Here is a 16,426-nt window from a genome sequence, read left to right on the forward strand (position 1 = left end):
TATGTGTTGAGGTAAGTATTTGTTTAATAATCTTGAGGGAAAATTAAACATTCTAATAGCTCATGAGATAGCCCAGATAAAACTCAGATTTGATCCAGATGAAAGATGCATTAGGTCAAACTATTGCCTTCTACCAGTCCATTTAGGAAAAGAAACTTCTATGGTATTTTTTCCCCCCAAGAGCCATGCAGGAATTCCTACCTGGAGGAATGTGAGCGCTGCTCTCTGAAGTAAACATTCAGCATAACAAATTTCTGCGTGGATTTCCTCTAATGTCACACAGAGAGAAGAAAACAAATCAATCAGCCAAAAGGTAATTAAAAAACACTTAGCCCATTAATGTAAGAATAAGATCACAGAGCTCAAACTGAGAAAAATATTTTCCACATTTGCTGTGGTATTTCAGTTCTAGACTACTGATGTAACTCCAAACAGAAATGACACATAGCTACAGAAACTTTGCAGGAATTTTTCTGGTGCTTTCCATAAATGCCTGGATCTAGAACCTTTACAGAAATTTCAATATTCCTTTCTAGATATTTCTTTACCCAGCAAATTCTGGGAGTGCTGAGTCAAAAAGCAACAAGACCAGTGATTTTGGATTGGTTACACAGCAATGGTCAAAACACTGACATTTGGTCCAGCAAATGCCAGATCAGTGATACTGTCAGTGAATTCACAGTTTGCAAGCACATATTGAGTGAAATTCTACAGGATTCAAACTGCATAAATAAAAAAGGAAAACATTACACAAGTGAAAGATGTTACCTTCAGTGAAGTGTTCAAGGCTTTGCCTATGCACAAGGTTGTTGATAGAATCAGCTACAGTAGATTTCTTCCTAAATCTGAAAAAAGTTATTTTGGTCATTCTGAAGAAGAAACATCAAAACAGAGAACTGTATCTTTCAGCTGGCCACCCACACAGTCACTACATGCCTCCAGAGCTCACTAGCCCCCTGTCACCACACACACAAACTTCAGCACAGTCCATAGAGAATTTAGTCAACATGGTCCTCCTGGGATCTGTCTCTTACCCTTCATGTGCAGAAATCTGTCTTGATGAAGGACAGGTATAAGGGGGTGTTTTGATTTATTTTGTGTGTGTATGGGTGAATGTGGGTGCAAAAGTGGGAGCACAGTTGACTCAGACAGACAACTGCAGTACAACCATCACACATGGAATATTCTTCAGTGTTTGAACATTGTAAACAACTTCCAGACACTGCAGAACCAGGACTACAGGTAGGACAAATTCTAATTGACAAGAAAAATCAGATATTGCGGTAAATTTAATTTTTCAAGACTAGACTGCTGAACACCCTCATTTATGTGCTATGACCCCACACTGAGCAGGAGGCTGGTGACCTCCTGATGCCACTTCCAACCTCAGTTTTCCTGTGATTTCTGTAAGATTTCATTTCCTTTTGTATCCAGTAGTCCTTCAATATTTTCCCACGAAGGAACTATTTACTGACTGAATTGCTCTATTCTTACCTTTGACAGGTGGCTTGAGCTTCCTTCATTGTGTTCCCTGCATTCAGTATGTCCTGAGGATCAAATGTCATCATAGCCTGCATCTCCAGTATGGTGGCATAAGTCAGGGCATGATACATGCTGTCTTTAGTTCTGCAAGAAAACACAAGGTGAAAAGCACAGCTGATTTGATTGTATTACTGCTTTTAAAAAGCAAATACAAATCCAATTCTAGAAATATATCAACCTCATGGGAACAAGGGCTAAATGAACTGGAAATCGAACACAAAGGACATACAAAATAATCGAGAAACAGTGACAGACTGAGATTTGTACAAGAAATCATGTCTACAGTTCTACATACTCTGCTAAAATGTATCAATTCTGAGCAGAGGATAGATATTTAACAAACATAAAGCACGGGAATTAACCTCATGGCTCACCATTCAGAAACAATAGAATCATGGTGGGGTTTATTTTGGTGGGTTTTTTTTATTATCTAATGAATGCTACAACATATGACAAATCCAGCTGATATTCTTCTAATTTGGGACAGTTACTCAGTAGAGGCTCAAGGAGATAAGTAACACAATACTATAACCATGGCCAAAATAGAATCTTCTCGAAATAGATCTTCCCACCAGAAGCATTAGAGTCTGTATCAAAAACTACAGCTTTTTTCTCCTCTCCCCTTCTGCCAACCCTCCACCCCAATCTGTTCAATATTATTCTGTAGGGTTTCAGACAGTGCCACTTTGGCAGAAAGTAAAAAACATTGGCACTAGTGCAAGGAAAACAATTAATTCCTATGTGCAGCCATTGCTGGCACCTTTCCTCTGACAGGAAAGAGGGTTTATATATTGCACACGTTTAGAGCATTTACCTGTCTGGTGTAATTCTCTGCAAGTGAATCAAAATATCTTCAGGCACAGAGGTCTAATAAGGATGACTTGAGAAATATGTTGAAGGGCAAGCTCAGATAAATTCCCGACACAGAAACTCTCTGTAGACCTTGCTAATCCACCCCTGACAAATAGCACGACTTAAGACAAATATTGTTAAGGAGCAACAATTGCTATTTCAATTGTTTACACTCTAGAACAGATCAGATAGCTATATATGGCACGGAATATTCAAAAATACTTGCAGTCAAACAAGGATATCCTTTCAAAACCTCCACCCTCAACACACCTGTTCTTGATGCGTTTACTTCAGGTGCTTCTTTTCTTTTTCTTCCAAGGAGAAAGTGGTGTGCCAACAACATGCTCTTGACAAAGACAGGGCTGCATTAAGAGGAGTGTTGCTGCCAGCAGGGTGAGAGAGGGGCTCCTTCCCCTCTGCACAACACTGGTGAGGCCCCAGCTGGAGTGCTGTGCCCAGTTCTGGGCTCCTCAGTGCATGCACACACTCAAGAGCAGGGTGGTGAATATGGTTAAGGGATTGGAACATCTCTCCTATGAGGAAAGGCCAAGAGAGCTGGGGCTGTTCTGGCGAGAGAAGAGAAAGCTCAGGGGGTTCCTATAACATATAGAAATACCTGAGGGGAAGAAACAAAGAGGACAGAGACAGGCTCTTTTCACTGGTGCCCAGGGACAGGATAAGAAGCAATGGGCACAACATGAAGCACAGGAGGCTCTGGCTGAACACCAGGAAACATTTTTCTACTACCAAGGTGACCACGCAGTGGCACACATCATCTTGAAAAGTTGTAGAGTCTGTATCCTTGGAGACTTTCAAAATGGCCCTGCTTGAGTACATGACTTTCTGAGGTGTCCTCCAATCTCATCTCCTCTTATTCTGTAGGGTTTTTTTAGGAGAAAAGCCAGACTTTAAAGACACCTCAATCCATATGATTTCTCACCCCAGAAATACACTTGCCTCCTTAAGTTTTAGTATCTGGACTGAATTGAAAGAAAATTTAAAGGATAATTTTAGATCACCCTATATTAATCAGTGATCTAATAATTCACTGTGGTGACTTGGGCCTGGTGCTTCCCAACCCTCACACAGATGACAAAGGGCTTCTGTTTCCAACACACAGGACACAGAGCAGGATGGCTACACTGCAGGAATTTGCAAGGCACATCTTTAAATTTCACTGCAGTCCGTGCTCTGTGGCTGCCCTTAATTCCTACTTGCCCTCACCATCTAAACCAATCTAGCAGAAAAGCTGTTTTGGGAAATATCCCGGTGCCAGAAGTGCTATAAGCCCCAGACTATGCTACCATCCATCTCATTTGCAAGCTAAGAAGAACAGACAGAGAACAGAGAAATTAGTTTAAAATCCAGTGGAGTTAGGAAAGCTCTTTCTTGGCCTCATAGATCATTATTCTTTCATTAGACTGATAATGTAAAGTAGAAAATATGAACACACTAAAATGCCAATCTGATGAAGTGTTTCTGTTCATTAGATTATTCATCAGCCACACTGGGTGCAGAAAAACACACTCCATCTTGTATTTACTAAACTAAAACCTTTCCAGAGGCTCAAAAGCACAGAGAAGTGACTGAAATAGCACCCTTTCAAAATTATAGAAACTTGCTTTCTAAAGCAAAGCAGATAAATATTGAATTCACTGCACTAAAAGGAAAATTGGTACTTTTCACATACATGTGGTGAAGAGGGATTTTCCTCTCCAATAATTTGTTTCTGAAACCAAAACACCCCTTCCCTAATCAATGGTTTCATCTATTTTACTTCTAATATTTAAAGGAGATGATAATTAATGTCTGCCATTAGCCAACTGGTATTTAGCAACATTCAAATTTGTTCTTTTTAAGGGGTGGGGATGCTGGCAGAAGCACAATTTAACTACGCTATTTGTATTAATCAGTCAATTGAAGTTGCCAGCTACATCCTGGCATACTGCCAGGAATTTTAAGGCCTGGGTTTCATATGGATGGATACAGAATGAAACTTGTTATCTTTTTACTTTTCTTCTTTTGATTCCTCAGCAGCAATTTCCTCAGGACATTGTTGGAGTTAACAAGCCTGTATGACATCCATGCAACTAATATTGTGATTAATGACTTATCCCAGTAGTTGGTATCACATGACTGAATAAGAGGATTATAAGCAGTATCTTTGGGCACTTATGGAGTTCTGCCACATGCCTCTTCTCCAACTATGGTGCAATCATTATCATCTTGCAGCACTGCCCTTTCTCAGAGTTGTTGCAGAACTCTCTTATTCCTGCTCTAAAACAAGTGAGGACAGTCACAGCTTCCCAGCTCAGGTATGAAAATCAAAAAGCTTGACTTGGTTTCACCTCAGAATTAACCCAGGGCTAGTAATCTTTTGTGAAAAATAGCACTCAAATTTTTTCTGTAGATCCTTTAAAGTAATCCAGCAGACAGGACATGCATTCTTGAATTACAGAAACCTCAGGCTCAAGTCCTTATGTTGATTTAGTATCAAGATGCTTCCAACACTTAAAACAAATCCACCAGCACAGACTGAGAAAGACCCTCCACAGATCAGTGAGCAGTCTGTTCATCCAGGGGGACTCAAGAGTGAGAGGCCAATGCCCAAATCAAACCTGCAGCAGGAGAATGTGGTCACAAGGGGCCTGAAGGCTTTCCTCATCTTTGATCCCAGGTTCCACCCAATGGCCAAACAACCCACTACACCCATGGCAGAGGTTTTCACAGAAATGCTCATATTTGATGAACCAACATTTTCTGATAAAAACCCTTTTCCTGCAAGACTCCTCAGTAGCAATAAGTTAACAACCAGCAACAACCTCTCCGGTCAGCCACCATCACAGCTCCCTTGCTATCACAAGCCACCAGGATGGTCCAAGACAAAAATCTGTGCTTCAACTAGAGAATCCCTGAGCCTTTTTAATCAAAGTAATTTTCCAAAATTCAGAATCTGCTAAGTTCTTCCAGCAAAGAGGTAAAACCAACAATTTAGTTAGGTTTTGGTAGCAACTAATTTATTTACAAAGACTGTAAAAGTTGTGTTCTTCCAGACCTCAGGTATAAAAAGAAAAACTCCCTAGAAATAACAATGTTGCTCTTGTTCATGGCATTCCTTACAATAAATAGCTAACCCAAGCTTTGAGCAACATATTTATCCAAGCACCTTCTAGAGCTTCATTCTACCTGGGTGTGCTTCCCCCAGTTCTCCCACCATTCTCCATTTGACAATCACACCTGACCTTTGGGAGATCAGCTCCCAGGGAAAGCTTTCAAAGCACAGTCGTTCTGGAGTTAATATTCCACCAAACACCCGGTGCTTGTTGGAGGCTATTTTCAGAATAAAATCAACTGCCTGGGACAAATCATTGTCTTATTCTTCCTTTAACATTGCAAGCAGCAACACATGTGGTGCACCTCATCCAATGGTCCAGATAAATTCATGACAGAATTATCTTATTTACCATTCTCCCAACGGATCTGATATCAGCAACCTATCAGGTGATTGTGCCATGTTCTCCTTCAGGATAATTATTAAAATATTACACATTTGTCTTGGGAAGGTAAGGGGACATGTCACCCAAATCAACTCTTAATTTATTACTGTCTGTTTGCAATTACACAAGGGCTAAAATCCAGTCAGCACTTAATGGATTTACTGCATGTCTCAGGGCTGAGAAGGAAGATGAGATTTTTTTTCCTTGCTCCAGTGACTGGACAGTTTCAGTGTTATGCCTGCTAACAGTTAGCACATTACATATTGAAAATCTCTGCTGTGCTTGGAGACTGAACTTTAGGAATTTCTTAAGAGTTCTTAGATGCAATCTGAGTACTCCATATAAAAGGTAAATTTAATTAAACTTACTGTAGAAGGCACAAGATAATCAGAAACCAGTATTATGCAGTGATTGGTAATAATAATGAAAACTGACTCTAAAAGCCAAAAGGTAGCTCAGGACAAGAAAAGTTACATAACATGAGTCAAAAACACCAGATGTATTTTTTCTATGAAATGAGATCTCATCTTTATAATGGATTTGCTTTTCTTTATGATGGATTTGCTTTTCTAACAGGAAAAAAAAGAGCTTTACCTCAACACAAGTCTAGACACCATCCTCAGATATTTATTTTTAAGTTAGGAAAGCTCTTTGGATTTTAAGCCTCACACATTGTGCCAAATCTGCTGTCAGTTTCACATGGTACAAATTAGTTGAAAATACCCTTATTGTGGAAGCCAAATGTGAGTAATTTAGTGAATCTGCATTACTGTAATACAGAGCAGAGTATCTCCTACAGCAGAAGCATTAAAGTCGCAAAAATCTAAGATATTAAATTCTTCACAAGCATGTAGAAATTGAAAAGTATTTCTCTAAACACTGGTAGCATGTTTATGGACTGTGAAAACTAATTTCAAATCTCAGCACACCGAAAGGGAACAGTGAGGAACTGGTGGCTCTGAAAGAAATAACTCAGTACTACCACATGTGCCCACTCTACAACTCTTCTCATTCCTAAAGAGATGGAGTGTGTCCATAATGGATTTCATCTGTGGGGAAATTCAGCATCCTGTTTCTTCATTGCACTCACAAAGATCATAAGTCTCTATTTCCCTCCCTGCCAAAGGCAACAGGAATAAGGGCCTCCTCATAACAACAGGCTAACATGAAAAATTAGTTTCAAAATGGTTTTGCAGTATGGAATAGAGTCAGGTACAAAAACAGAGTATCAGCTCATGAAATATGTTCTGCAGAGCCAAACAAAAGCTGAATGAAAACCATATGCAACAGAAGAAAAACGGATTTACAGAAAAAAACAACCCATAGCCTCACTAGCTTTTGCAGTGTTTTGGAAACCTGCTGCAATAAAATATCCCCTTATTTTATGCTAAGCACTGAGTGAGCCTTCCCAGATGAGCACAGGGGCTTTACAGTCAGGATTTAATGAAAACACAGTTATTCTTCTTACCATTTTTATTATATCTTCTAATGATATATGAACACTAAACGACTTTGCTGTGAATAAACCCAGCATTATAAATACAGCTGATGCTACAATTTATCATTATTGTCTTTCCCAGAGTGTACTTACATGGCTAAGCTACAGATTCTGGCATCAAATATGAGGCTGATACCTCAGCAAAGGAGATATGTAGTATTCACTGTGGTTACCACTGATACATATCAAATACACACCATGAATTTTACTCACTTCATATTCCAGTGTCCTAAAAGAAGGCATGATGCAATTTGCTGGTGGCTCAAAAACAAATGGAGCAAATTGGGTGGGTGGGGGAGAAATTTAAGTTAACCACAGACTTCAACAAGCCAAGAACACAGGTAACTTCAGGACAGGGTATGACAGATCACAGACATTGTAAAGACACAACAATTTTTAGGAACTATTTCATGAACTCACTGCCTGTAGCAGGGCCACTCATTAGAAGTTGAGCTGCAACATAATTAGGAAACAGAGTATATGACCACAACACTGAATTGCAAAATAAGCTGTGAGAAAGTTTCTACAAGTGGTTACAACAACAAAGAAAGAATTCATACCTAATGTTCCTCAAACCTTCAGTTCATGGTCAGTTGCTCATTTAGACACAAAATTATAATTATTCAGATTCTCATAGTGTGTAGAAAAATATGGGAAAGGAGACAAAAAAATGTGACAGAAGATGGTTTTTACTCTTCCAGGAGGAAGAATCTCACATATTGTGCTACAGATGAGGAGTAATATCTTTGGACATCAACACTGTAATTTTAGAAGACAGATAAGTGCTCTACACTTGTGTGAGTTAACAACAAGATTTTATTTACTCACACAAGTGTAAAGCACTGATCTGTCTTTCCCAAAACTTAACACATTAACTTACCACTCCCTTCTGAACCAAAACCATACAGACTTATCAACTATTAAAAGAGAACTGAGATGTCTGGTCAAAATCTCCTGAGAGATGGTGAAGCAAAGAAAAATAGAGAGAAAGTAGGAAATCTTATCAACTTACTTCGCTTGTAAAGAAGCCAAAGCATCCGAGAACTTGTTGTTAAGAAATAAATCCAGAGCTGCCATACATTCACGCAGTGCCACGTTGAGGTCTGACGTAGATGACCTGCCAGAAGAGATAATAAACTCAGCACATCTGTTCTCCTTCTACCAGTGCATTCCTGCTGCATTTGAACCCCCCTTCCTCAATTCTAAATTTATTCCCTTGCATAACCTGCTATTTTTTCTCTAGTGATTGCAAAAGGTGAAAGTGACTCCTATTATGTTTGTGGATTTGGGTTTTTGGGGTTTTTTTAACTATGTTTTCACCAAGGAACATGTGAAAAGCAACTGAAGCCTTTCATTTTCTGAAACAAAATAGACAAACTGCATGTACTTTACGTAAGAACCTGGACATGCAGAATTTGCCATGTGGGAGCACAGCAATTTGATGAGCTCAGGTAGCAGGAGCACAGAAGCACTGGGTGACAATGCACATCTCATGGTAAGGCTGCCAGACTCCAGCTGGTGACATCATGATTGTGTTATCACTTTGAGGATGAGACATTGTCAATCTACATCAGAATATTACACCAACTGCTGCTGGAACATCTGCCTTCATTCAGCTCATGTTCAAAACAACAAACCACTACAAAGTCGCAGGTGGGGTAAAATATCCCATTGTGGATATTTGTAGGAACATCACTGTTCCTAGGAAGTGCTACTGCACCCAAAGAAACCTACTGTGGTATCTCAAAGTCAGAAGACTCTCAGTGACTTACTCTGGCTGTACTTTTCTACTTTACAATATTCAGCTGTCAGCCTGACCCGTCACAAGGCTTCTCAGCTGGTCTTTAGGTTACTGGCAACAGGATAACACAGACCAGCTGAGTTAGTTTGGCCCAAGTTCATCACCAGCAGAACTGCTGGACAAAAAAAAAATCCACAAAAGAAACAACAAAGCCTTGCACTAATAAAGTTAAGGTCACCTAGCCAGTGTTAGGACAGTCGAAACATCTGCATCTAAAGATCAAAGAGCTACACTTCTCTAATATATTGTATACAAGCATGTACAAAACATCCTCCAACAAAACACAAATAAATCCTCACCATGTTCCTGATTCTGAACAGCTCTAACTAATGTGATCTATCTTGTGACTTAGAGACTGTGTTAGTTCCTTAAAAAGTGGCACGACACAGAATGCTGAAAGGAAAACCAGAAAGCAGAGTCCTGATAACATCTTAAGGAAAAGGCAGGGGAGCACAGCACAAGCAGATAGCATCAGTAATAACCACCCACTGCAGCAGTGGTTTGGTTTTGGTTTTAGGAATAATGACTGCAAAGAAATAAAGAGTATAATTATATATACGAAAAGCAGGACTTTTAATTTAAGAGAAACATTATGTGACACTGTTCCTAGTGGCTTTGTGATCACAGCTTCAGATACACTGCAAATCCTTTTGCACCCAAGACATTCTGTGAGTGCTTTGCAAGCATTGATTAACCAAGTTTTGGCATCCGTCTCATACAAAATGCAATATAATGTCTGTCTATCCTGAGCTATTCTGAGCCCTTCTTAATAATTAAAACGTAGTCAATTATTGCTTATTGTATTAAAACGCCTACCTTCCTGTTTTTAAATCTGTGTGTCTGAACCAAGTAACATATTTAACACGGATCAAGCACATCTTCACCTGTTTTAAAATATTTAGACTACTAGCATTTTACCTGGTTTTTTTGTTAGTTCATTTCTTGTCATGCAGGAGAATTACCCCATTCAATACAAATCAACCTTTTCAAAATATTCCTTTGAAACAGAAAGATGACAAAGAATAAAACCCCTGCTGAAGCTCAAAGCAGAAATAAGATACAATAATCACTTGGCATCTTTTCTGGAATAACAATTAATGACACAGTGCTACCCAGAGCAGCAGCAGAAACACAAGCTGCATGTTTCCCTCATACTCCAAGGAAACCTGCCTCAGGATGTAGCTCCCAAGTCGAGGCTTTAAGACCCGGGCAAAATACACACCTCACATAAATGCTACAAACCATCACTTGTCACTGTTAGCAAAAGGGCAGAAATACTTGAAACTCGAGGGTGCTCAGCATTTTAGCAAACTGATTAGTCATGCTTCAGTGGGCTGCAGATTCCCTCCCGCTTCCAACAGCAGGATCAAAACTGCCTCTAAGCCAAACGCAAAATGCTGTGTGCTGCTACTCACCTCTCTGCTGAGTCTCCTGCGTGTTCTGACATAGTCATTGTAATCCCCCTCAGCTTTTAGGCTCGAACATCAGCAGCAGCCGGTGCTCCTGAGCCAGCTGCGAGTGACAGCCCCGCTGGGAGCTGCGGCACCACACTGTGCGATTGGGCACCGCCACGGGAACGGGAGCACGGCTAATTCACCGGTCACATCCTACAATCCAGCCATTGGGCAGCCAGCCCGTGGCACACCGGGTTCTTCTTGTGCCACCGGATCCAAATACAGCTGGATACCTCAAATGTAGGAGGGGCTGGCGGCTGCCAGCCTGTCTCTGATCTACAGACCTGTCTGGAGTGAGCAGCAGCATCAGCCACCTTTTCTCCTGTCCAGACCAGGCAGAAGCCAAATACCCTTGTAATTACAGAGCCGAAACAACGAGAATTACTGCGTGTGGCCGTGGCCCACATCAGAAAGCTGCGAACCAGAACGGAGAGCCAAACGAGAGCAGCTGACAGGCGGCACTCAGGCAGTAATTGCTGCAAATGTGAGAAGCGCACAGGCGAGAGACACGAGCAAGTGCTTCTTCCCAGCAAGGATTCTCCACAAAACGGGCTCCACTCCAGAAGCCAAACTGCTGCTTTTTGTTAGTTCCTGTACTTTTGGGAGGAACTGAGACTTTACACGCTCTTTGTAACAATCTCTCTTTAATGCCATGGAAAATGAGGCGAGTTGGCACTAACAATTCAATCAGTGGAGTGAGCTCATCTGGCTGGTTTTGCCCAAAATGAAACAGTGTATTCCCCTGAAATGCTTTGCTGGCACCTCAGCTGTACCAGCCCTGTACACAACTACAAGAAGCATTACCAGTCCTTCCACTTATTATGAGAGGTGGACCATGGAAATTGATCAGCCATGATCTACTTACATAAATTAGTTTCTCCAAGAGCATCTAATCAGAAATTATCTGTTTGCTAGATTACACAAAGCAGTACCACTAATGAAGACATACACTGCTGAAGAAAGACTCAAAAATGATAAACCAGCTAAGGACAATGCCAGGAAGATACTCTTAATCCATTAACATACCTGATTAAATCTCTTGCTGGTTTTATGGCATCCTGTACAGGAAAAGCTTGTGCTGCATTTGGTACAAAAATTACTGTAATACATCCCCAGGCTGCCCCAATAATGACTCCATTATATGTTCCTAACAGCATTGTGTACCTGGGCCACAGCAGGAGACAAAAGACATTACTGGGTTTTTTTCCCCTAGTTGGGAATAACTACTGGTTACAATTCAAAATTAACTGGCTGCTTCCAAGGTAGGATCCCAGGATACTCTGAAAAGATTTTTCATCATTCTCACTAACTGTTTGTACAGTCTCTCATTAACACTCCAAATATTATTCTCCAAATAGCCCTTAAAGTCCTGTATATGGTGAAAGCTCTGGCTGTCTCTGCCAAGTTCTTCAAGACTTGATTTGGCAGGTTTTATTTGAATACCACTCCTCTAGAAAGAATTATATGCGCAGACAACCTTCAGTATGCAACCTCTCCTTCCCCACATATATGTATGTTTTCTTGTAACTAAAGAAAACAAATGTGAAAAATTCAAATCTGAAATATCTCCACATTTAGGCCATTTCCCTGCTGGTTTTACAAGGTTCTTTTCTTTTTTGCTTTTGGGCAGCAGGTTTTGCAAGGGCAGTCATATGGTTCTCCTTGTGGTTTTGTTATTTATGAAATCGTTGTTCTCTGCCCCAGGGACCATGAGTGGGGTTGCTTCACAAATCACAACCACAGTATATCCTGGGAGTTGCAGTAAGAACTGCTGTCAACAGCAGTATCAGACAAAATGAATAAGCAGAAATAAGCAAAACTAAAATCCAGAATATTAATTAAGAGGAAAGCATATTATAAAAAATAAACTATGTTTTCCATGGACAAAAGGAAAGAGACGTGATTTTTGAGCATGGGAGTTATGATATTTATGCATAATTTTATTTCACTGTGTGCATGTTGTTGACTGGTTTCTTACTACGAGTTTGCAGTGCATAACCTTTGTCATTTGTCACTGGGTTTTACAGACTTCTTCAATCAAAAAAACATCTTGAACTTTATACTGTGCAAAATGCAGAGTAATTATCAGAACTTTACAAAAAAAGGTAAGTCTGAGGTTTGTGCCTTTGTAGTAATGCTTTTAATAGTAATTCAAGAGCTCCTTCAGTACTGTGAAACATTAAAAGCAAGTTAAATCAGTCATATCCTAAAATATGGATGCATTTCTCTGCCAAATCTACCTTATCTGCATAAGTCAGCTGAGGTTGTGTGCATGGGTGACTTCATTTGGAGGAGAATAAAATACAAAGAATCAAACACCATTTAAGCTTCACCAATGCTAACACTTCAACTATTCACAGATGTGAGGAGCCTCCCAAAGCACACTTCAAAGGTCTCAGTTTCAGTCTTAAGGAAACTTCCCTGTCTGACCATCCAGGAGCCACACTCCCATCACCTGAGCCCCTTCACAGCTGCACATCCCACACTCACAGTGAGACAGGCTCCACCTCAGGTTTCCTATAACAGTCTCAGATGTCCCAATCCTTAAAATTATTTCATCTTGGTGCAATAACAAAATAACAGCTCGAGCTGGTGCCTCCAAGAAGGGACACGGAACAAAGGAATCCCTGGGCTTTTATCTCCTCGTGGTCTAAACAGGAAAAAGTCTGGGGTTCTTCAGCCCCTGCTGTGTCCCCAAGTGTCCCTCCCTGTGCCCTTTCTTGTGCAAAGGGTCAGCAGTTCACATCCCACATTCACATTCCAGAACTGTGTCACTGTCACTGACACCAGGGTGTTTTTTCCACTGCCTGTTTTTAAAAAGATATAGAAATATAGAAATTCTAGCCATGACACCATTTTCTGTTCTAATGCTGGATAATCACAGGGACATTAGGAGATATTGGGGCACACCTGGGATTACCTCCTTTAGCCTTTTCCAGTTCTCCAGGTCATTCCTAAATCCACTAGTACTTCTGTGAGCAACACTGCTTTACAAGTTGTGAGCTTGAAAAAAATCTCAACATTCAAAGAAAACAAAAAGCACATCACTTGGGAAGAATTCTTTTCTTCTGCAAGCAGTTCCAAACCCACATGAGATCAGAAGTAATCTTGGATGAAAAGAACAAATAAGCAGTTCTCACAATAATTTGTTACTATTCAGTTTTCAGACAATACAGAAATGTCTTCATAATTCAAAAGCATATAAGTTAATGCAAGAAAATTAATTCTCTCATATCCCTTCCTGTTATATGTGCCAAGCTGTTAATACCTCAGCATTTATCTTTCTGTGTTCTTGAACACTTTTCTGGCCCATGTCTAAGACTCCTTGGTGCTGCAGAAATGCCATTATTTCAACAACAAAGCAACTGGAAATGTTTCAATAGTCGTGCTCTCCAAATATTCTGCATAAAGACACAACAGTGATACAGTTCTGGAATTCAGGATATCACAGTATTTCAAGCTGTACATGGAGTATGACACCATTTATTTTTGAGGTTAATTCAGCTCTCAAATCACTGAGTTATTGATGCCTCAGCACCGTCAAACGTCTTTTAAAAAGCCTTTCTGTTCCAGCAAAGGCTCACAAATCAAAGGGATGTGGCAAAGCAGTCCAGTGAGCAGCACAAAGACCAGGGAATTGGCAGACTCGTGCTCTGCCCTTGGTGCCATCATGTTTAACTTGGACCAAGCAGGATCTAGTTTGCATTAGGCTCACAGTTCTCATCCTGTATTTGAATGGGCAAACAATGCAATAAATTCATTAAGATAGGTTTGTTCAGACAAATAAAATGCACTGGTGTCATTTCTACCATTCCCTTTCCTTGTTGTGCTGCCATGACTGCTCAGAGGGCAAAATGCACCACTGTGGGTGAGCACTCCCAGTCAGTAGAACTGCCTGCATCAGACAGAATGAAAATACATGTATAAAGACACACAATCCAGTCTGGCATATTACAAAAATAAGCCCAAACACCCTGCAACATCACTGATCTATCGAAATGTACAAAAAAAAGTTACCTCACGCAGGATCAACAATGAAATAAAAGAAATATATTCAGCATTACAGAAATTAACAGGATTGCTGCAATTAGGAGTAAATTTTCATCATAAACCAGACCACAGTAATATTTAGCAACCTTTAACAGCTCTTCTTTTTAAATTCAGATGATCTACAATCTTTGTCACTTTGAAGGTCACGTGTGATTAATATCATTCCTTTTGGGGTTTTTATGGGTCTTTAGACAACCCTATAATAATAACCCACTTGCTCTTTTTTCCAAGTCCTCTCACTTTTCAGTTTTACTGCCTCTGGTCCACCTGCACTTCTGACATAGTTACTCTCAACTTTTAAAGGTCTAATTCTCATCTCACAGGTGAGAATAAAACTCACCTAAAACTAATGAGGGAAAAAAAAATCAGCAAGAGCCGCACTGGACCACTACCATACAATGGTATTGAGCACATTTAGGCACCCAGCAAACAAACAAATAAAGCATGAAGCAAAATGCAAACTCACTCTGCTGTGCTCATGGTGAGAAGCCAGACAAAATCTGTGAGATTTGCGTTCCTAAGGACTGCAAGGTCAGGGTAGAGATCTGTATTACTTCTGAAATCAGACTTGGTGAGAACTTTGGAAGGGACGTCAGGAAATTCCCCCTTTTGGCTGGATTCTGCACTTCCCAGCAGTGATGCAGGCTGAGTGGTAGGCAGCAAGTGAGTTACCTGGGCATGTTTCTTCAGTAATTTGTGAAGTCTGCTTTGTACTGGTTTATGCTGATTTACACTTCATTTCTTTCACACTTCAGTGTGGTGACCAACATAGAAGGGACAAAATACACATTCTGTCCCATAAAGCGTTTTCCTGCAGTACTTCATGTGAGTTGAAATTTTTCTTTGTTCAGTTACATTTGATTTGCTTGGGTCTGGGTTGGGTTTTTTCTTTATTTTCGTTTTTTGTGTTTTTTTAAAAAAAATAAATCTAAGCCAAACATTTTCAAAATAAATTACTCCGTAATATGTTTTGTTGCAACTTTAAAAAAAAAAAATCATGCTTTTATTATCATTCCACTGCTGAACAGTATCTTAGGCTGTCATGAAAATAACATATAGGAATGATACAAAATACTTGAACAAAAAGGGGATTGCTGCTTTGCCTTTAATCATTGCTTTACATAACATTCTAGATTATTTTTCCCTGAGAGCTTCCAACAACCTGTCTTTATTCTTCAGAAGTCACCTGCAAAGCATACTTCACCGTACCTTGACCAATAACAATGCCACTTTCTCTCTAATTAAATAAAAATTCAAGCATGGCACTTCAGTACACCTTGACAGCTCTCCTGAACCTGCCCACTGAATCAATACTCAAGAACAGAAAAAGAAGTACCAGTAGCAAGTTGTCTTGGCACTCAGCATTGCCAAAGCCATTTTGAAGAGTTATTCTTTGGCACAACGGCTTCAAGAAGAAAATAGTTATTATTCTCTCCATTTCAGAGTGCAGAACAACTAAGCAAACTACCCAAGGAGAAAAAACAAATGAAAACAAAAATAAGTGAGGCTGATGTTGAACTCTGATTCAGTTAGTCTGAGATCTTTCTGTCAATTTTTCCCTTTCTGACAGAAAACAAGGATTGGTAAAAAGTAAAAGCTTTAATGCAGATGCAGTGAGAAGATTTCATTAGTTCAGGATGGCAATTTTAGTTAGAAAGAAATGTAAAATGACATCCAAGCTCAGTACTGCATTCTGTTTGATACATCTGAGGTTCCAGACATTGAGTCAAGT

The 16,426-nt window shown here is 39.9% G+C and overlaps 1 protein-coding gene across 2 annotated transcripts in view; it reads right to left on the reverse strand.

Annotated features, from left to right (window-relative positions):
- Positions 1–16,426, reverse strand: part of TTC39A (tetratricopeptide repeat domain 39A) — a 44,878-nt gene that overhangs the window by 25,989 nt on the left and 2,463 nt on the right. The window contains exons 1-5 of one of the 2 annotated variants that reach the window (XM_058843251.1): positions 10,606–10,975; positions 8,402–8,506; positions 1,495–1,626; positions 769–845; positions 202–269 (exon numbers count right to left, since the gene is read on the reverse strand). In XM_058843251.1, coding sequence (XP_058699234.1) covers positions 202–269; positions 769–845; positions 1,495–1,626; positions 8,402–8,506; positions 10,606–10,643 — 420 coding nt within the window. In that variant the 5' untranslated portion in view covers positions 10,644–10,975. Of the gene's footprint in view, positions 1–201; positions 270–768; positions 846–1,494; positions 1,627–8,401; positions 8,507–10,605; positions 10,976–16,426 lie in introns of those variants that run through there. The other variant, XM_058843253.1, reaches the window with a different exon arrangement.

The sequence above is a fragment of the Poecile atricapillus genome, chromosome 7, assembly GCF_030490865.1.
Source record: "Poecile atricapillus isolate bPoeAtr1 chromosome 7, bPoeAtr1.hap1, whole genome shotgun sequence".
In the NCBI taxonomy this organism is placed as follows: Eukaryota; Metazoa; Chordata; class Aves; order Passeriformes; family Paridae; genus Poecile; species Poecile atricapillus.